The sequence below is a fragment of the Opisthocomus hoazin genome, chromosome 1 (genome assembly GCF_030867145.1).
Source record: "Opisthocomus hoazin isolate bOpiHoa1 chromosome 1, bOpiHoa1.hap1, whole genome shotgun sequence".
Classification (NCBI taxonomy): domain Eukaryota; kingdom Metazoa; phylum Chordata; class Aves; order Opisthocomiformes; family Opisthocomidae; genus Opisthocomus; species Opisthocomus hoazin.
Genome location: NC_134414.1, coordinates 144,639,729 through 144,660,783, shown reverse-complemented (window position 1 = coordinate 144,660,783; position 21,055 = coordinate 144,639,729). Strand labels below are relative to the sequence as shown.

General features: G+C 40.7%; 2 protein-coding genes across 2 annotated transcripts in view; both read left to right on the top strand.

Annotated features, from left to right (window-relative positions):
• The window catches only part of LOC104338089 (solute carrier organic anion transporter family member 1C1), a 42,587-nt gene extending 42,366 nt beyond the window's left edge, over nt 1–221 (top strand). The window contains exon 15 of the mRNA XM_075440154.1: nt 144–221. Within this exon, the coding sequence (XP_075296269.1) occupies nt 144–201 (58 nt within the window). The 3' untranslated portion in view covers nt 202–221. The remainder of the gene's footprint in view (nt 1–143) is intronic.
• Nucleotides 167–19,398, top strand: LOC104338092 (solute carrier organic anion transporter family member 1C1). The gene is made up of 14 exons (XM_075440184.1): nt 167–298; nt 2,553–2,694; nt 2,783–2,915; nt 5,058–5,173; nt 5,996–6,142; nt 6,259–6,357; nt 7,733–7,978; nt 8,868–9,032; nt 9,510–9,705; nt 12,027–12,189; nt 13,622–13,806; nt 15,058–15,122; nt 17,092–17,209; nt 18,108–19,398. The coding sequence occupies exons 1-14, from the start codon at nt 167–169 to the stop codon at nt 18,322–18,324; spliced, it is 2,124 nt and encodes a 707-aa protein (XP_075296299.1). The 3' UTR covers nt 18,325–19,398.
• Nucleotides 19,399–21,055: the final 1,657 nt, after the last annotated feature.

Below are 21,055 nucleotides of genomic sequence, written 5' to 3'. Positions count from 1 at the left end.
GAGCCAAATCCTTTCCAATTAAAAAATTCAGTTTCACCATCTTATCATTTTCCTCCAACTACTGTTTCATCAGAAAGGTCCTTAAGCAACTCTCTGTTGGCATATGTGCTTTTGTATTTATTATCGCTTTCTCTTGGGTTCAGATCACTCAGCAACGAAATCAACCATGACAGCGGAAACCGAATCCAGCAATGTCGGTAACTCAAATCAGGAGGCAGAACCTGCCCAGCTTTTGGATGATGAAGCAAACAAAAATCTAACAGTTACAAAGAAGACTTCCTGTTGCACTGGCTTGAAGGTTTGGTGCCTTATAGCTATCACCACAAATTACCGTTATATGTTAAGAAATGTTGTTCCAGTTATGACATGCCACATTACCTTATTCCTATTCCCCGCATTCTTTTCTGGAACTGGGTATACACTGGAGGTACAGGGGAAGGTTGAACCTTATCTCTGTCTTAAAGAAAATAAAATTTCCTGATCTACCATATCTAATCTCAGTTACTCATAGCTGGATCCCTGTTTTGGTCATTAGAAAGATGCACCAACCTCCAGTGGAAGACTTCAAGCGGCCTAAAATAGGTGGCTATGATACACTGTTGTCTGGAGGTTGCTATCACCACCCATTCTTGTAGGGCCAAAATAGGTGAGGTGAACCATATTCCAGGATTTTATCTAATCCAGGTCTGCAGGTCAAACAGTCCACTTATTCCCACAAGCACACAAGCTTTCAGGAACACACAAGAAGAAATGACTGAACAAAGCAAGTAAACTAACTTGTGTTAAAGCTTTAGTATTTATTGCTTCTGGCTGAGCTGCAAACATTGCAAGGACAAGATTTCTTTTGACACTGATGTGTTTGGGTTTGTGTTCTTACTACTTCTTCATCTCAGGTTAAATTCCATAGGCTTAGTGGAGCTGGAATCGGGGACGCACTTCGCTCTGTAGAAAGGTCTGTAAAATGAAAGTGTAATGGAAAAAAAAAGGTTATTGCGAGCTTCTCAAACACCCAAAACAGTCTGGCTCAAGTATCAGGGAAATGTTGTTATATTTCTTATTTTATGTGCCTCACATTTTCTACCCATATACAGCTGCAGAAACAGAATCTGATCTCTCTCAAAGGCTCACAGGACCAACTTTACCATCATATATGTGGATAATGCTGCAAGACTGTGGATCTAAGTCTAACTTTATGGCAATTAGAGTTTAATAGACACAATACCTTGGAGGTAATAAAAGATGAACTGTTATTGTCCCTCACTTTGCCATCAAAGGTTTTGTGGTTTACCCGGGGACTGCGTTTTCAAACGCAAAATAATCAAGTAATTTTTGTTTGTGTTTTTATGCTTATCATCCATTTGTGCTTTCAGCCAAAACCCCTGAGAGCACTCCTGGCATAAGGCAAGAATGGTGATTCTCACAGACTTTTTTGCCAGACAAGCTCAGGAAATATAAAGTTTGTCAGGACAAAGCCTGCACTTGTGAGATTTTTCTCTACATTTCTGACAAAAAGAGAGTAAATATACCTATTTTCAAGCTTTTACTTCTAGAACTGGCTACATTTCTTACAGTAGATAATACTGCAAAGTCTAAATCTATATTTACTTTATTTACCCAACATTCTGTTGTATTGGAACTTTTACCCAGTGAGCAATAAGTCTATTTGGTTTTTAGACTATGTTGAAATAGTTGCATAATATTTAAACAAACTTAGTTCAACTTTTTATCAAATCCATCTTTATTTGCAAAAGCCATAATGTGTGTTGGTGGAAGGAACTATACAATTACAAAGAATATTAAGCTTTCCCTGATGAGGTATATTGTATACAGGCAACATAGACATAACCCCCACATTTCAAAATTTATCATCTGAGACAGAGACGAACTTAGTCAGTCTGTACCACCTTCCACTTACTGGAATATCACAAAAACTTCCATAAAGCCTTTGTTTTTATGCCATGGCTATCTATACGTTTGAATTAGAACCAGTTATGTACTGGCCTAAAATAAGTGACATGTGGCCCAAGCAGAAGGTAATTGGGGCAAAGATTAATTTTAGGTTGGATTAGTATCAGTAAATCTCTCCTGATTAGGTATTTTACCTCTGGAAAATTTTACATTACTGCAATATCTAGAAATCTCATCATTTTGGCTGCCTGACAGTGGGCCTCAGCTTCTTGATAAATCTAACCACAGGGTGTCAGTCAGGTAAGTAACCCCCAGTGAGTTGCTTGCCAAATTTAAGTTCCACAGTCCGTAGGAATTCTGCTTTGGAAACCTGAACCCTAAAGCAAGCAGCTGCTGTCAGCGCAACACCGAGCACCGGCACCCTCCAGCTGGGACAACCAGAGCAGGGAGCGAACAGTGCTGAGACCACCCTGGCACTCCATATCGTTAGGGGATGTGAAAATCCACACCCAACGTTGTCACTGCAGTTTGCATAACAAACATATTACCAGGATGATGATTGCTCCACACAGTTGTAAACACACTTGATCCCTCTGTGACCAGTTTCCCTACCTCTACCATTTTCTGTCTTAACCTTTCCTCAGGCATTTCTCGCTGCTTTGTCATTCACCTACTTGAGTAAAACATTGTCTGGTACAAATATGAAAAGCTCCATCACTCAGATTGAACGAAGGTTTGACCTGACGTCCTCTACTGTTGGCTTCATCGATGGGAGCTTCGAGATGGGTAATTGATATACAGTGACATGCAGAAAGCTTTTCAGAGAAATATGACTTACAGCATCTGGCATTGACTTTGGTTCATTACCTTCCAGGTAACTTGCTGGTGATTGCATTTGTAAGCTACTTTGGAGCTAAACTTCATAGGCCCAAACTAATAGCTGCTGGATGCTTCACCATGGCGTTGGGAAGTCTTTTAACAGCTATGCCTCACTTCTTCATGGGATAGTAAGTACTAGTCAAGATTAATTTAGATAAAGTAACACTGGAATTTGATATTGCTTCCTGGATTTTGAATGAAACTCAGGGTATATTAAGTCTTAGATTTCCAAAGGCCTATGAAGCCTCAGCTTGTTGTGCGATGAATCACACTTGACACACACATCACTGTTCATTATATCTGTTTGGAATAATACGCCTCCTCTGAAGTAAAAGTTCAGCTTCTTGAAAAAACACGAAAATCAAAATGCTTCAGATTTTGGTCAATCTTGTTCAGAAAAGAGGCAAAGAAGGAAATGATTTTACAAAATCATTAAAATTTATTTTTTTCAGGAGGAAACATTTACCTATGAAAATTCAAGTTTCAAACACAATATATTGTTCCTTAAGAAATCTGCAATCATGCTACTATCCTGGTGCTATTTCTGTAATGAAATATATAGTCTTCCCGACCAGCTAGCTGTGAGAACACCTTATTGGGAAAATCAGCGTTACCCAAAGAACGTGGTGTCAACTTTTGCTATTAGAGATGTCAGGATCATGTAGGTAGGAAAGTCAAACCATTATGAAGCACAGTAAAATTATGAACGATGTAGATTCCACCTATATGATTTCCAGAATAAGGTGAAATTTGTGCTGTTTTGAACAGGGCCTCAAAACTCTGAGCTGGTAACTTCACATTGAGTGACATGTCTACCTGAAATATGACTTTATTTATATTAACAGGTAACTCTCATGTAAAATCAGGGATTCAGAGCTTACTTTTTGAAGAAACCAACCTACAAATGTGCTCATTAGAAGAACTCCTGGTCCTTCACAGAGGAAACCAGAGCTGTGTTGTGCAACATGGCGTATTTTGCTCTCCTGTGGCAAGCAGCTGCTCCTCACACAAAGCAGCCTCGCAGCTTCACGCAGAGCCCGCAGGTGGATCAATGTTGGTAGAACTGGTACCAGCATTTTTCCTGTTCCAAATGCACATGGCTGGTTAAACTGATTTTCCGTGGCTGATTAAGATAATTTTTGTTCATATTCTCCAGGCTCAGAGATTTACTGCATGTTGCTTATATGCAATAATGCTTCTAGCCATAGCTGTGATACAGTGATAGCATAGACTAAGACATATTTCTGTTGCTCTCTTAAACTTATTAGAATAATTTTAGGTATACTACTGAAGAAAGAAAACTAAGGAATAGTGGTTTTTTTTATCATGACAGTGGATCTTGTACTAGCATCAGACTTGTATTTTCCTCTGCTTAAGCCAAACTATGTATCTTGCTCATTTACACTGGGAAACTCCTACAGTTTCTCATGCACCTGTGTCTCAATTTTTATGAGGAAATTGTTCTGCACTGTTTCTTCCAATGAATGCTGTTTGTTTCAACCTGAAAAAGAAGGCTGCCTGGTCTAACAGAGCCAGCCCAGTTCTTAGAAGCAGAATGTGTGCTTTACCGTGTTGTTCTGCTTAAGCTAATTGTACTTTGCACCTCGGCAGGGCTCACATCTGGTAAAAGAATCATGCTAAAGCAGCCAAACTGCTTCCAGGACCTGAGCTGCTCAGCTGCCACCCTGCAGCATTGCTCTGCTCCCTGTAAATGCAGCTAAAGAGTACTAACTTTATTCACCTGCCTCTATAGAACATCTCTTTTTAAAGCCAACGCCAATAATCAGGGAAATAGGTACCTCCTGAGGATGACTTCTCCCTTCCTCGCTGCTGTCCTCCCTTCAACTTGAAAATATGTATCTGTGATGAAAAGGGTGACTCACTCTCTGACTCAAGACATACTTTTTCCTCCTTGACTGTGGGGTTAGCAGAGGGAGCTTGCTTGATCCTGACCCTAAATTTTGGTATTGAGAGTTCAATCTTACCTGAACTGCTTTCAAAAGCCCTTTTGAATTTTACAGCTTACAATTTTACATCTTCTAGACAGATGATTCTACCTTTTATTTGTTCTGCATTTTATGGTTCTTTTTTTTTTTCCCATAATGAGCTTAAATAACCTGCTTTTTTGCTCCTTTAGTAGCACTTTGGATTGCTATTTAAACAAAGATACCTTTCCCTTTAGGGAAACAGCAGCCAAGTGATTCCTGCCCTGCTACGCTAGTATTTCCCTAAGGAACACTGCTTCTAAACCTGCTTTTGTGTGTTTTCAGTTACAAGTATGAGACAGCATCACAGGCAGCTTCTACAGTCAACTTAACTTCAAGCATAAATCCCTGTTCCCTACATCAAGATGTCAACAAAACCTTGTTGGAAGTCTCCCAATCAGGTAAGGAACTGTAAGTACAAATAGAGGAGCTAGTTTTATCCTTGGTTGTGAGTAGAGTAAATCATTGCCTCCTACAAGATGCTCAGTTAGATTTCTAACTTCAGTCTGTACCTGTCTGGGAACATTACCAACACTTCAGCACGCTTTGTGCTTTTCTTTTGGATAAGAAACCTCCAGCAAAAACAAGTTACTAGGATCCAGATCCCCAGTTTCCTACGTTCACACTTCCAAATTACAGTAAAATCACCCTAACACTGAAGGTGATGCTGAGACTGTGTGCAAAGAAATCTCTGACAGGATTCAATTACCCAGAACCTGGAGTTGGGGGAGTGGAAGAGATAGCATGAAAGGACATGAAACTGCAGAGTTTGGAAAGAAATCAAGATGTCTATGATTTTGATGACTACATGGAATACAGATATTTTACATGCTGTTTTGCATGTGACATAAGTAGAGAAACAGACAAGCTGTGCCCAGAAACCATCTCAAACTTCTGAAGTTGAAGACAGAAGTTATATGCCAGATAATGTGTTTATGATAATATCTGTCTGCCTTTTTTTTAACATGAGAATTTTTTCCAATTGGTGATACTTATCTGTATGTCTAGAAACCAAATACAGTGGAGGTGGAGGAAAGTGCTATTAAAAGATTATTAGAAGGTGTAATGAGGTTTATGGCATTTCATTAATCTTCCTTAAGAATACTGCTGTAATATGATAAATACTAAACTTTAACCATTTCATGTGTAGAATTTCCTGTGATTTTTCAATGTTTACCATTCAACTATTCTATTACAAAGATGCAAACTCTCATTATCTACAGGCTGTGAGAAGGAACCATCATCACGTATGTGGATATATATCTTTTTGGGAAACCTGTTGCGTGGAATTGGTGAGACGCCAATAACACCATTGGGCATCTCTTATCTTGATGATTTTGCTAAAGAAGAGGATGTTCCTGTGTATGTAGGTAATCTCAACATGAAATAAACTGAGCGATTCGTAGTGTGAGAGGTCAGTCATCTTCTGCAGAAGAAAACATTCAGCCATTAAAATGTACTAGCATCTGCTTCATTATATTTTCAGCAAGTCTGCACACAATAGCCATGTTGGGCCCAATGTTTGGTTTCCTGTTGGGATCTTTATGTGCAAGACTGTACGTGGATATTGGATTTGTAGATTTAGGTAAGCAAAATGGAGGTAAAGTAAGATAATACCTGTTGGTATTGGGTTCCTGTACACATTTGATAAGTTTTTATTATATTAATTGTATTCATATAATTTATGTTTAAGTTCTATTGATTTCATTAATTTTATTATATACTTTATTATAATTTTATTAAATTACTGGAAGTTTTAGGGAAAAGGCAGAATCATACAGAGAACATATTTTATAATTCTGTTTTCAGATTAAAGGATTAAAATACACATTCAACTTGAAAAACTAGTACCAAGAACTAGTACCCAAGATGTTTTAGTAAACTGGGATCTTAGTGAAAGAATTCTGCTAGCATAGCAGTTTTACAGTTTTGGTGGATTATCTGTCCTTTCAACTGAGCATTTTACGTTATTTACATTTCATGTAAAGTTTGTAATACATTATAAACTTTTTTGTGAGGCCTTGCTTATTCAGATGAAGAGAAAACACATGTGTATAATCAGATCTGCAAAATGCCAGCGGGAGCAGAGAGGACCCTGCAAGTGGTGGCCATGGCCCTGCATCCTGTTCCCTTTCACTGGAAGAGGCAGGAGCCACCTCCGAGGTGGTGTTTCCTGGCCAGCCCACCTCCCCACTTGCCTGACCAGCCTGATGGGAAGTCAGGCAGTGCAGACTGGTGAAGGCTTTTTCAGGAAAAAAAAAGCAGCAGCAACTGCTGTAGCAGCAGCAGTGGGTGATCCTGTTTTACTAGCAGGACAGAGAAGTTTTCAGACCTTCAGGATCCTGTGATTAAATAGATAAATGATTTTCTCTTTGCCCTTTGTTAAGCCAATGTTTGACTTTGCTTAAGCATAAAGACAGTGAGTCAATCCTGGTCACGCAATGAAAGTCTTACAGTGTTGGTCCACCACCAAACATGCCAGCATGTAACTACTATAAGAATATAACCAACTACTCTCATCTTCCTTGCAATACAAAGTTTAAAGTCATGGCTAAGCTTGCTGATGCCACAGAGAAAGTCCATATGCTTAAGAGAAACTGACACAATTTGGTTTAGCAGAGGTTGGTCTCAGTAGAAATGTATCATCAGACCTAAAAGGACCCCATGCTTGATGCCTGCCTGCCACTCATTTTGTTTTCCTACGTGTTGGATATGGACCTCTGTGTTGCCGTGTATGCCACAAAATGGCAGTCAGCATATCATGTAGAAAGGCAGCTGAAACAGAACAGCATTCAGGGTGTGATTCCTGATGCCTTCACTGCATGAACAGTCTCTCATTAGATAATTATTGTTACCACTGAAAGTCAGACACTGTAAAATGTAGCCATTTTTGCAGCTATAGGGTGGGAAGGTTCCAATTCTTCATTTAGGTAACTTGTACCTGTTTCCCTCAATTCTAGGAAGCATCACTATCACCCCACAGGATTCCCGCTGGGTGGGTGCGTGGTGGCTTGGTTTTTTAATAAGTGGAGTAACCAGTTTCCTAGCTGCTATTCCATTTTGCTTCCTGCCGAAGAGCCTGAAAAAGCCAGAGGAAACCAATAATGACAAAACTTCATATGGTCTCTTGGAAAACATGGGCACTACGAAGAAGACGCTTCCTCCTGCAAAACCTAAGCCAAAGAGGTCATCAATAACACTGAAAGGCGAGTGTTTTGCATGTTATATAAATGTGAAAAGCAATAGGCACAACATACAGCCGGAATGTAATAGTTCTGCAGAATATTTTGCTTCTCTTGCAGTTCAGTCTAAACCAGTCAGCTATCCCCCGGAAAACAGTGGTCTGCTAAAGATTATTAGAAGTCAAATAGATTATTCAAGACTGTGAGGATCTGCATGCGCCACCTGCAACACATCATTGCCCAAGTGGCACCTACCTCTAAGATTTTGTGCTAGAAGAAATTTGAACAGTAGAAAAATTGCTTCTGTATCAGGACTGAAAGAAAATATCAGAAGGTTCCTTTCTCAATATGGAAAGCGAAATTATTTATCTGATGATCACAGAGCACATGGAGACGCTGAAGCACATTGCTGCCTGAGGAAAATACAGCAGGCTTGAATATCAACTCTGGTTGTGCAGTCGTTAGGCTAAGAAAGGGGTGGAAGGGTGTGGGGAAGAGACGGCTTTGCATCATTGGTCAAGTTCTCCTGTCTTTGTACAGATCCCAGTGGAAGACATTGGGCATCTCCACAAAGGCGCCTCTCACTTAGCCTTGAACCCTGTGATGATATTCCTGTAAGCTGAAAGGAGTCTTTGCTGTGTGGAGCCCTCCAGTCTTCATGTGCAGATCTCCCTATAGCACCCAGGCCTTAACACATGCTTCTGTCTTCTTTTAGGTTTCTCTTCCTGTATCTCAACCTCTGGTGCTTTTCAAGAACCTGATTTTACTTTCAGATACTCACATGCAAATGAAGATCAATAAGACTTGCACTTGGACAGCTGAGAGAAGGATTTTGCCCTAAATTTCACAGATTACTCACCAGTAATTATGTCATTCATCTTTCAAATCCAACTCATATATCCCTTTCTTTCAGATTTCTATACCTCCCTGAAAAAATTATTGAGTAATCGAATGTACTTTACATTATTGTGCTGCTCACTGTTACAGTTCAGTGGCTTTATTGGTTTCTTGACTTACAAACCAAAATACATGGAACAGCAATATGGACAATCTACATCTAAATCTAACTTTCTAATAGGTGAGTTACACTGTGAAATGACTGTTTACGCTATAAGCAGTGCCTGGGGAGAAGTTCTGCATGTTTTTTCTGGGACTGAATTCTTTGCGGAAGTCTGACGTAAACGGCAATCTATCCTGAACTTGAATTATAGAAAGGCAGCATACAAACTACTGCCTTTTGGTGCCTAAGGGACCAGATTAATTTATTACACTAATTATATTACAGCAAGGGCACCCCAAAAATGCAATGCATGTGCTGTAGGAGTCTTAAATGCTGCAGCATCTGACAAGTGCCTTGCAATGGAAGTGGGTTTTAAGGGTTAGGCATTTCAAAAATAGCATATGCAGCCCAGGAATTAGGCTAAGCACAAAGCCACCTACAGTCACCATGATACAACAAAAAGCTGCCAGAGATATCAAGCTGAGGACAAAGTATGGCTCTTAAACCCAGTGTGACTCTTTTGTTTTGACATTCCCCTTCTATGATCTCTTTCAGGACTGACATCGTTACCTCCTGTAGGTATTGGGATATTCCTAGGAGGGCTCATAATGAAAAAGTACAAGATGAGCATCATTGGAGCAACTAAATTTGCATTTTCCATGTCATTTTTGTCATACACCTTGGGTCTCTTGACCTTTTTTGTTGGCTGTGAGAACCATGTGGTAGCAGGAATGACAGTGTCCTATGAAGGGTGAGTATAAAATGAAGAGGAGGATGTTTTTCTCCACAGCAGCAATAGTTCAAAAAATGTACTATGACATCAAGGATAAGAGAGGAACAAGGTTTTGCAATGCTTAAGAGAAAGTGAACACTATCATCTGTCATCATTGTGTTGGTTTTGTTGGTCAGCAGAGTGTCAGCTTGCCAAAGCACAAGATTGGTTAAAGATTAGTTAGAAATACATTAGCAAAATTGCTTCACTGCCGATGTAGGTTGTTTCACTGTGTGGGGAGTGGTATTACCGTTTCATACAGTGAAATTGTGTAGCTTCTCTACACTAGAAGCGATTTTCTAGCAAAGTATATTCAGACTCAGTAAAAGGGTGAAGCATAGGTACCAAAGAGCATTCATAGCACATCCTTCATAGAGATGGAAAGACTGCAACATGCTAGACTCTCAGCCTGCTGTAAACCAAAATGAAGGTTTTATGCTTACTGAAGATCATAGAGTCTTCATAGAATGGTCTGGGTTTGAAGAGACCTTTAAAGATCACCTACTTCCAAACCGCCTGCCATGAGCAGGGACATGTCCCACTAGACCAGGTTGCTCAAAGCCCCATCCAACCAGGCCTTGAACACTGCCAGGGAGGGGTCATCCACAGCCTCTCTGGGCAACCTGTTCCTGTGCCTCACAACCCTCATAGTAAAGAATTGCTTTCTGATATTTAGTTGAAATCTACCCTCTTTCATTTTAAAGCCATTACACCTTGTCCTATCACTACAAGCCCTTGTCAAAAGCCCCTCTCCAACTTTCTTGTCAGCCACCTTCAGGTACCGGAAGGCTGCTATAGTGTGTCCCAGAAGCCTCCTCTTCCCCAAGCTGAACAGCCCAAATTCTCTTAGCCTTTACTCATAGGAGAGGTGTTCTAGCCCTCTGATCATCTTTGTGACCCTTCTCTGGACCCGCTCCAAAAGGTCCATGTCTTTGCTGTGCTGAGGGCTCCATAGCTGGATGCAGGAGTCCAGGTGGAGTCTCATCAGAGAGGAGCAGAGTGGCAGAATCACCACCCACGACCTGATGGCCGCACTTCTCTTGATGCAGCCCAGGGTGCAGCTGGCCTTCTGGGCTGCGAGTGCACATTGCTGTGTCATGTTGAGCTTCTCGTCAACCAGCACCCCTAGGTCCTTCTCCTCAGGGCTGCTCTCAATCCATTCTCTGCCCAGCCGGTATTTGTTTTCGGGATTGCCCCAACCCATGTGCAGGACCTTATGCTTGGCCTTGTTGAACTTCATGAAGTTTGTTTGAGAGGTGAGAGTATCTCTCCTCTCAGGAGAGAACTAGGGTTTAAAAGTTACATTTTTTTAGTCTTATTTTTGCTTGGAGTGAGTAAAGATACCAGTACAGGGGATGCACGCTAGGATCTGGCTGTCCAAGGGGCCCAGCACCACTCTAGAATATGTGTAGTTACTGCCTCATGTCCAGCCTGCTCAGAATACCTCGTGGCTGGTGTGAACCTGTCTATATCTCCCTGAAGACTTACCACAGTTCAATAATTTGTCACTACAGTTCATTTATCAAGCCATACTGGTTCATAGCTCAAATTGTGGAACTGGACAGGCAGGATGCCAAGGATGTTTATCTTTGTTGGAACCTGAGGTCTAAATGTCTGTTGCTTGTCCTGTACCCTGCAACTTTTTCACTAAGAACACAAATGGTGGACCAGAGAATATGTTTAGTAAGCACTGAGATGACAGAGACGGTAAGCACATAGACTTAGTTAACCCAGCAAGGAGAAGATGAGGGAAGACATCCTTCTTTGTTACAGATCTCAATATCCAAAGGATGTCTGAAAGCAAAAGGGAATGCTGCATTCTCCATATCCTCTAGGAAGAGTTAGGCTAGGCTTTAAGAGAGGAGTATTTTTAATTATGGAGACGCAGAAATCGAGTTTCTATAATTGGTGCATTTTTACCAATGGCTAAAGATGTACTTGATAAGGCTGTCTTAACTGTTGCTAGCTCTATATACAATTAGGGGATAGCCAAGCTGACCTCTTAATGCCTTTCAGCTATTTCTTTTTCTTTTCTGTCTACACCTGCCAACAAAAATCAGTAGCAGCATTTTTATTTATTTTAAAATTCTTTATAACCTATTAATCACTATCAGTGCAAGTGGGCTAGAATCTCTAGCAAATAGATCAATACTGTAGAGACTCAGCTATGAAAATGTATGTTCTGGTTATATGAGGTGGGTTTCAGAACAGCAACACCGTCTCACGGAAGGGACTACACTGACCTCAGCGCTGAATTAAAAGTTCTTACACTCTTACTCTGTCTGAACTTAATTTCCAAGCAAACCCATTCCGTACCACGAAAATGCCATATTTTCTGAGTGCAACTCTGACTGCAATTGTGCCTCCAATGTGTGGGATCCTGTGTGTGGAGACAACGGACTCACGTACGTTTCAGCATGCCTAGCTGGGTGCACGACTTCAGTGGGACACGGAAAGAACACGGTAAGGACCTGCTTCAGTTTCTGGGGTTTTTTACTAGCTTATTTTCCATATAACATCAGGGATTTAGTAGTATAATGCATTTAAAGGAAACCAAAGTTACTGAGGACTGGTCAGTAAAGTATTTATGATTTCTGGCTCCAAGCAGCACGGAAGACACAGAGATTTCTCTGAGTTACTGCACATTAAGCTTTTTAGTCCTATGTCCTTGTTGTAGATCCTAGCTTGTTGAAATTTTGTAAATTGAACAAGAGGGGGAAACGAACAATTCAAAGAGGTTACATGTTGTCTGAAGTTTGTCCATGGCTTCTCTTTCATAAACCTCATTCTGACTGCCCTGAGGTTTTTAGCCAACAGTTGAAGCATGCTAAGATAGTGTACTGTCTTCCCTGATACTGATCATTAACATGTAAATAGGAAGAATGGTTTGAGGGGAGGCAGCTAGTTTCATCCCTGTGAGACTCTGGGATGGTAGGACACTGCTTATTTTTCTGGCTGACTGGTTTCTGTTCAGCACAGAATGATGGGGGTAATGCACAGAGGCCCAGAGAGGCGGCTCCATTCTGCGAATACACGCCTTCACTGAATTGTGTCATTCCCATTTTTTGTGATGCCAGATGATCACTCCAGAAGAGACATCGTCTAGAGCTGTCTCTTGCACTCAGAATTCTCTCTCCAATAGGCTTTTCATTTGTCACTCAATTCTTTTTTTATGTCTACAGTCATCTTCTCCAAAAGACATTCTTTGCTTAAAATCTTAAGGTGGGAGGCAGGGTAGAAGGGCTCAACAGTGTCTGTCACAGTGGGACTACTGCCTCTCACACAAGTCTTTCTCTGCAGAGATTAAGGTTCGTGGCTCACAGCCCCCATTACCTCAGCACATCCTCAGGCCCCTCAAGTGCTGGTTAAAAGCTACTGCTCCTAAGCCGTAGTGCACCTACTGATGTTCTCAGGGCTCTGCATGAGCTGCGTCTTGGCAGATAGCTGCTGCTTATAGCTGTGAGGTTCCTCTGGTGGACCGTCATTAGCAGAGAGGGACCTGTGATCCAGGTGCTTCTCACAGAGACAAGTCAGCTAACAGGTGATGTCACCTAGCAGCAAAAGGCACAGCTCCCTGAGCCTCGTTGTTCCCCTTGAACTGCCCTCCAGGGACACAAAGGCTGAGGCCAGCCTCAGAGGTCCTGCAGGTACTCCAAACATCTTCCAAAGAGGGGTGCTCTGTCCACTGATAAACATGTGCTGGCATGGAACTTCCCTTCTGAGACTGAGTACTGTTTGTAGGAAAGAAAAGAAGCAGCTACTGGTGATTGTCTCAAGAAAGGCAAAGAAGAAAGGAACGGGATGCTTAGGAAGGCTTCAGGCTCTGCCTGTGTCTGAAGGCAGGATTCCCCATTGCAAGAGCAATGTTCTACCAAATCTGCTTGGTGTCTTCCAGGTCTTCCATAACTGCAGCTGTCTCAAAGCCAGCAGTTCCTGGACAGGAAATAACTCTGCCACTTTGGGACAATGTCCAAAAAGTGAGGATTGTTCAACAAAGTTTATTTATTATACAGTAATACAAGTCCTAAGTGGCTTTTGTTTTGCACTGGGAGGCACTCCAGCATATATGATTATTTTCAGGTAAGTAAAACTAACTGTGTACCAGTGGTTGAGGCTTTCCAATGAAAGCATCAAAGTCATGTTTAGGATTCTCTCTTTTTCTTTGGAAAAAAGACTCTCTTACAATATAGCATGCTTTCTCTAAGGAGTTTTTTCATTTCCCATTTGTCTGTAGCTGTCAGCATCAAACCTTACTTTGCTGCTGTCTGTGAGTCAGTTCTAGTGTTTTGCTTCCAATTACTGCGTAATGGTTTCTCTTAAGTCTGTCACACGCCCAGATTTTCCAGAACAAGTCCTCTTCCTCTGCTTGGATATTTTGGCTGTCTGGATTTCGAAAATGCCATGCGTTTGTCAGGATTTCTGAATGTGGGGTTGCCCTAACTGATTGTGCTTATCATATGTCTGGAGATTCAGGACATCAGAGGGCTCATTCTGAGGGTCCTATGCTCATGTCCGTTGAGGTACACAGGTGCAAGTGTACCAGGATGTGATTTGGAACCATGTATACAAATTAGCATATACTTATCAGTAACCTGAAGAGAAAATTCAATCCTTAGAAAAAAACACTAACGGCAAATTTAATGGTAGTCTTAAGGACATTATGTCATCCTAAATAAGCACAGAAAACAGAATACAAACTCCCCCTCCTTCCTTGCCTCTGTAAGACATCTTTCTGAGTGTTGACCGTGCTATTATTAAGGAGATGGCTGAGGCCGGGTATATAATGGATTCAAAATTAGTGCCTGTTTCTGACGCTTAGAGTGTGGCCCCCCATGAAACATGGGCATATTGCCAGATGGCTTTCTGTGGTTCAAGATGTAGCATTGTACAGAGGAATGTCATTCCATAATAGAAAGATGCCACGCTAATGCAGTTACTTGCAAAGTTTTTGTTTTAGGGAAATGTGATACTTCCCATCAAGCGAGTAAGTTATTTCCCATCAAGTGAGGAAAATACACACCAGGGAGTTGTCAGTTGGAGAGTCCTTTTCAATAAGACTATCATAGACTGTGATTATGACTTTGAAATTTCACTTCTTTAATTGTGCTTAGTGAAGGGACTTCCCAGGTACTACATGACAGAAAATAATAGGTTAATCTGCCTTTTTCATACCACTTAATGTATTTTCAGTAGACATAGGAAGCACTCCCCTTTCAAAGCTTGGCTTTCTGTCATTAACAGTATTAAATTCAGGGTAATTAACAGCAGTTTAATAAGCATGTCTAAGCATTAGATATGCAAGCAGTTCACACTTATCCTTCTTTCTTTCAGATGTGTTCAGCCAGAGTTGAAATCTCTTGCAGTTGGTCTATTCACACTAATTATGAGAATGCTAGGTAAGAGAAATCATTCTGACTAACCAAGATGCTGGCTTGTGTGGCTTTAAAGGACATTAATGCAACCATCATGTGTAAACCAGATGCCTCCTTGAAACAGCTGTTAGATCCTGGGCTGCTCCTGAAGATACTGTTTTTTCTCCTGAAGGTCCAATATTCAGTCAAGAATACTTTGGGCAACCAGCTAACACAATTCTGAAAATCTTTGACCTGCTGATTAAATAGTGCTGCAGTTTTTGAGCCTCGTGTTCCAAAACAGGAAAAGTTTCTAAGCAAAATTAAAGTATTGCCTTGAATTTCTAAACAACGCTATAAGGTTTCAAACTTAGGATTCAGCCAATGGCTCACTAAGACACAATGCTGCAAATAAGATTGAAACGATGTGCTCTAGTAGGACTTCATTCAACACTAATATAACTCTGCTCATAGCAAAGTGTTTTCTCGATGCTGAAACTTCACTTTCCTGGTAGACAACAGCTTAGATTTCAATTCCCTTTAAGCATGCTGCAATGCTCTTTCTTTCTTTTTTTATTTGAGAGTTGCTAATAAGGTGTTTGATTAAGATGCCTAGGCAGGCAAAAAAAACATTTTTATGTTTCCTTTTGTTCTCTTTGTCAATGGAATAGGAATATCTGTGTTTCAGAAATGTAGAGAAATGTGTGAGAAGAGTCAAGCCACGTGGGTTTGCTAGGAAGCCTGAAAAATCTACAGCCGCTTACAAACCTCTAGTCAGAGCTAGGTTAGGGCTGTAGTCTCTGCTCAGGATTGTGATGGGACATTTTGAGATAGGAAAGGTGTATCCTCATTTTGTTCTCTTCTGATTTTCTCATCACACCACAGAGGGGTAGAATTTGTCCCCAAGCTATCAGGACAAGCTAGGCTGATGGGATTCTTGAAGCTGTTTCAGACACGGAAAAGAAAAAAAACATTACAAAAAAAAGAACTGCCCTCTTTGTCTAGGCTTCTGCGTCAGCACATTGAGCCAGCAAACTCCTTCCATTGCAAGAAGGGTAGAGACACTGTCCCTGAATCTAAAAAGCTGGCATTTTCTTCCATGACTTGGACATCAAATCTGATGCACTCCCATCTTCCTTCTCTAAGGAACCTCCATAGTGAGCATTTGTCCCATCATACCCTGACTACAGCACTGATGACTGTAATACAGAGGCCTTTATAGACAGATTACTGAGTTCAGACTCTCACAAGAGCCCTGGGTAGAACAAGGTGAGAGTATACCTGGCATTACAAACTACATTATTTCCTATATAAGAATGCAGGATGCTCATGTAGGAACAAAGCTAGTGTGAAACATGGTCCTGCACATTTTGAAACCTGGATTCCTCTGAAGTTAACACTCTCCTTTGCTTCAGGAAGGCTAGGATTTTGTCTCATGTTTGCCATGTTTTACAGTAAAGCATAAGCTCTTCTCTGGCGAAGTCACACTAAGGATTTCAGTTGCTCTACCCTCACAGACATTTTTGAAAAGCATATTCAGTTCCTCTAATCATGTACACTTGGTGCTGTCCCTTCAGGCAGAAGGGACTGTCAGCTGCTATCAGATACATACGAAGCCAGTGTGGATGATTTAGGCTATGCAAAGAAGAAGGAACTGTGCATCAGTTCAGTGCTCCAAATGCACGACCAGTCCAGCTCTTCCTTGCAGGAGCTTAGCATGCACTGGAAGCCAGCGGTGGCCCTCAGAACCATGCTTGAGAAACCAACGTGCATGACTACAAGCCTGGCCAAATCCTCAGACCATATTTCTGGGGACTGATGATCCCCACGGCACAGAGAGGGTGTTCCAGCTTACAGTAACTCTGATAAAGGAAAATAAAAACTCCCCACAGTCCAATCCACTCATTGCCACTACTGCAGCATGTAACTTGCCACTAAGAAAACATAAAGCTCGTTTCTAATAAGATGTCTTTTCCTGTGATGCCTTGTGATATTTTCACTTGTTTCCTTGCAGCTGGGATTCCAGCACCAGTTTATTTTGGTGCACTGATCGACAGGACGTGCTTGAAATGGGGCAGTACAAGCTGTGGGCAGCGAGGGGCTTGCAGGCTATACGACTCCACTGCATACAGGTAAGACAAATCAGGGCATAAAAAGCCTCGTGCATATTCACCTTACAGACAGACACACTTTGTTCTGTTATACTGTAACATGTGAGGCCACTGATCAAAAACTATGGTCAGATACGAACACTGGACTCAGATTTAGGTCGGTTCAGAATTCCTGAAATTAAGACATCTTAAGATCCCATCTTAAGCTCTTAGTTTTTCATCAGGTTTCTGTTGTGAAAAAATAATTTAATATCAGTGGCCAAGACTTTCTGGAATGAAATATATATTTTTAATATCCTTGGAGTTAATTTAAAAGACCTAGGATTCTATAATTTACTGTCCAGAGGAAAGGTACACAGATTTACCTTATTCGCAGGACTTTGCTCATACTGGCAAGACTGTTACCTTTGTGCATTGACCACATCTGAGAGAAAGATAAATGAAAGGAAATCATACTGGGCAGCTGAAGGTATTGGTTAAACACAAACAATGTTGGTCTCCAGGAGGAATATTCCAGAGATATTTCTGTTTCAGCCATACCTCGGGCACTTCTGATGTGTTTTTTATTTTTACATAAAACAGCCCACTCTGGTGATCTCAATACATTTCTAGCCCTAAAAAGTCTAAGGCCTTAAAGTGATCTGAAAATAGTTAGAAACAAAGGGAAGATGATGAAAGTTTCGCTTTGCAACTATCTTCATAAGCAAAAAAGAATATTATCAATTCTTTAACAGACAGTTTTGCAAGCAAAAATGTCCAGTTTGTAGTACCGTTCACAAAGAATGAGTTCTAATGTTTTCCCCTAAGCTACTATGCGGTTTTGGTATATATGTGATCCTTAAAATCTATTATAGAGATTTTCTTCAGTGTCTTTGAAAAGTTCGATGCCTGGCACTATCTCCTATTCTCTATCCCACAGGTATGTCTTCCTTGGTTTAGCAGCAGTGTTACGAGGTCCTTCCTATTTGCTTGGATTTGTTTTTTTCATATTTGTAAAGAAACACTTTCAAAATAAGAACTCCAGGCCTGTAGAGAACGGAGGAAGAGAAGATGCCCCCATGAATAAAGAAGATATTTGCAAGATCAAAGAACGTTTGCCAGGTTCTTCTGATACAGAGAATGAATCATGTATTTAGAAAGCCATTTAGACCACTGTCCCATGAATCAGGACAGCTTCTTTTAGAAAGAACTTTCACATTGTGATGAATGAATAAATAATAAATAATAACACCATTCTGAAAGTAAAACCAAGAGCAAACCTGTGATCAACAGCAAGAAAAGCTAACAGACAAGTATGAAAGTGCCTTACATGTACCAGGTTACCAATAACAGACAGAACAAGCTACAGGAACTGCACCAAATTCTCAAGAGATAAAGGGAAACCTCCCTTGTGGTTTCCGATAGGACCAGCCTGCAATTTTTGATGGGGTCAAAGATGACTGCTGACAGAACAGCCACATGCCAGATGCCCACAAAATGTGACTCTGCTTCTGTCTGCAGAGCCAGGTGGCCATTCCTGCCATGGGAATGACAAGCTCAAGGCTAACAGCAGTGTTCTGATTACGCCTTTTTCAGTCAGAAATTACAATAAAACCGAAGCTTTTAAGCAAAACATTTCTACCTTATCTAAATAAACCATTGCAACAATTTTCCATTGCAAAATTGACAAAAGAAGTATTTTTCCAAGAAGCATTTTATATTAGCTTAGCTGAAAATTTTATGCCTACTTAAAACTTCAAATAGGTTGCCATAAAGGAAATAATTGATTTTTAAAAACCTCAGAGTTGTAGCATTTTATTAAAAACTAATTTTTTTAGCTAAAAGATTATGAAACATAAGAAATGTTCTGAAATTTGTAGTGTTGTTTTCTAAGCAAAATCAACTGAACATATGCCGGTGGCTTTATTGCTGTGCCATGAGCTGCCCAGCAGAGGACACTCAAACAATAACGTTACCCCTATGACTACTGCAAATACTCGATATATGTTTATCTTGATCAGTCTTCATTGTTGTGCGAGAAGTTCATCATCAGGCAGGCAAAACACTCACCTGTGTCTTCATACACCATTAAACTTTCTCAGCTCAAGCCTTTAACACATATATTCAGAGCTGCTTTTGTGTACTTGTTGGTTTGTGTTCATGGTATTTGCGTCACTCGGAGCTTGACAACTGTTGTTACTTCAAATAAAAAGATGTGTACTTGCATACCATTTCACAACAGTGACTGAATTATTTAAAATGGATGCTCTAGGCTAAGTGGGATATGGTTAATAGACATGTTAGGTAAAAAAAGGACATTGAGCAAAATGCTGAGTTGTTCTGAAATGTGTTGTCTGTCATGACAGTACCTTAGTAGTGATTGCAGCAGCTGAGAGAAAAAGATTGGGACTTTTTTTCTAAATGAAGTGATATTTACTGGAGGCAGAGATTCTCCATCTAGCAAAACTGATATGACTCTGCTTAATCTTGTCTTACAATTATATTTGCAAATGTTTTGATACATCCAGACATACCATAGGAATGAGCTGCGGGACCTAATGGAATGAACCACCTTACCTAACTATTGAACTTGGGAGTGAGTTTTGTCAGGGAAACTAGCTGCAGCTGTCTAGTTCTGTTTGTCTTTCAGCTGTTTTGTCCAGATAACAATTTTTAGAAACCTCTTGGTGCATATGTATTTTTCCTATGGTGTCTTTAAAGCCAGGGTTTGGGTGAGATATTTTTAATTGAAAGTCTGTAACCTTTGAAAACAAATTTCATATGACTAAACATACCGTTTTTAACTGAAAGCAAGAGCTAATTCCACATGACAGATTATGAGAATTATGCATGAGAAATCAATGTCAAAAGAAAGTGTTCTGTCCTGCAGCAGACTTAGGAAGTTATCACTCCAGGCTAATGAGGTCAAGGAGACATTAATACACTTGCCTCTTTGGATACAGAGACAAAGGCTGACACAAGAAGGTCATAACCTGCTTGTTCAGGGTTTTTTCCCCTTTCATGTGGAAAAAATGGTTCCAGCCAGAGTCAGAGTGCAAAGCCCAGCGGCCTTTGAGTGCCACAGGACCTCAGCACCTGAGAGAGAGGGAGAGAAGCCAATACTTTGATTTGTTGTGAGCCTTGAAACAATTGCAGCCTTCCCTCCATCATTAAAAAGCTGAAACTGGATCTATGGTGGAAGCAGAGCAAACTGGACAAATTATTTTATGTCACAGTGCAATTCTGCAATGAATGTTTGTGCTACTGCTGTGGCCCGAGAGCCCTTGTTGCATCAGAAGCACCGTGCACACCCGTGCACACCCACATTCATGCACATGCGCAAAATGGCAATCTCTGCTGCAAGATGCATGCAGTTGAGGTAGGGCAAGATATACATTGTCAAGCAGGGAATCAGCAAGAAATAATGATGACCGCTGCTAAGCATGTTCAGGAGTGATTTGAAGAAAACTAGAGAGCTAATTTTGAGCATCTTCACAGTTCCTGGAAGAAAGTCCAAGCACTTTATTCAATGTTGTTTTTGAGAGGAGAACAATTACTCAGTGGAAAGATGTACATGAATGTGTTTCAGCAATAATCAGTCCCTGCAGCCACAATTAATACACACTGAGTAAATAAAATTAAATCCCTGCATCTACTCTTTTACCAAATGCTGTAAATATACCCATAGCTCCCTCTGCTCAACTCTTCGGAAGGGCAGGCCAGTTTTATATTTTCTTTTATAATAAAGTTCTTCGAATTTAAAAAATACCATTAATTTCACATACCAGTGTGAAATATTCTGGAGTAATGTCAAAGCACAAGGGACACTCCACAGTGTGTGCCCTGTTGGTTTATGGTCGCAGCCCTGACCACGGATGGACCACTGAT

What these genes read in the sequence shown, in the direction of transcription:
- LOC104338092 (XM_075440184.1), top strand. Translation starts at nt 167, where the DNA reads ATGACAGCGGAAACCGAATCCAGCAATGTCGGTAACTCAAATCAGGAG. An exon ending in CCTGTTGCACTGGCTTGAAG is followed by an intron (nt 299 to 2,552) that starts GTTTGGTGCCTT and finishes ACCTTTCCTCAG; the next exon opens with GCATTTCTCGCTGCTTTGTC. An exon ending in TACGACTCCACTGCATACAG is followed by an intron (nt 17,210 to 18,107) that starts GTAAGACAAATC and finishes TCTATCCCACAG; the next exon opens with GTATGTCTTCCTTGGTTTAG.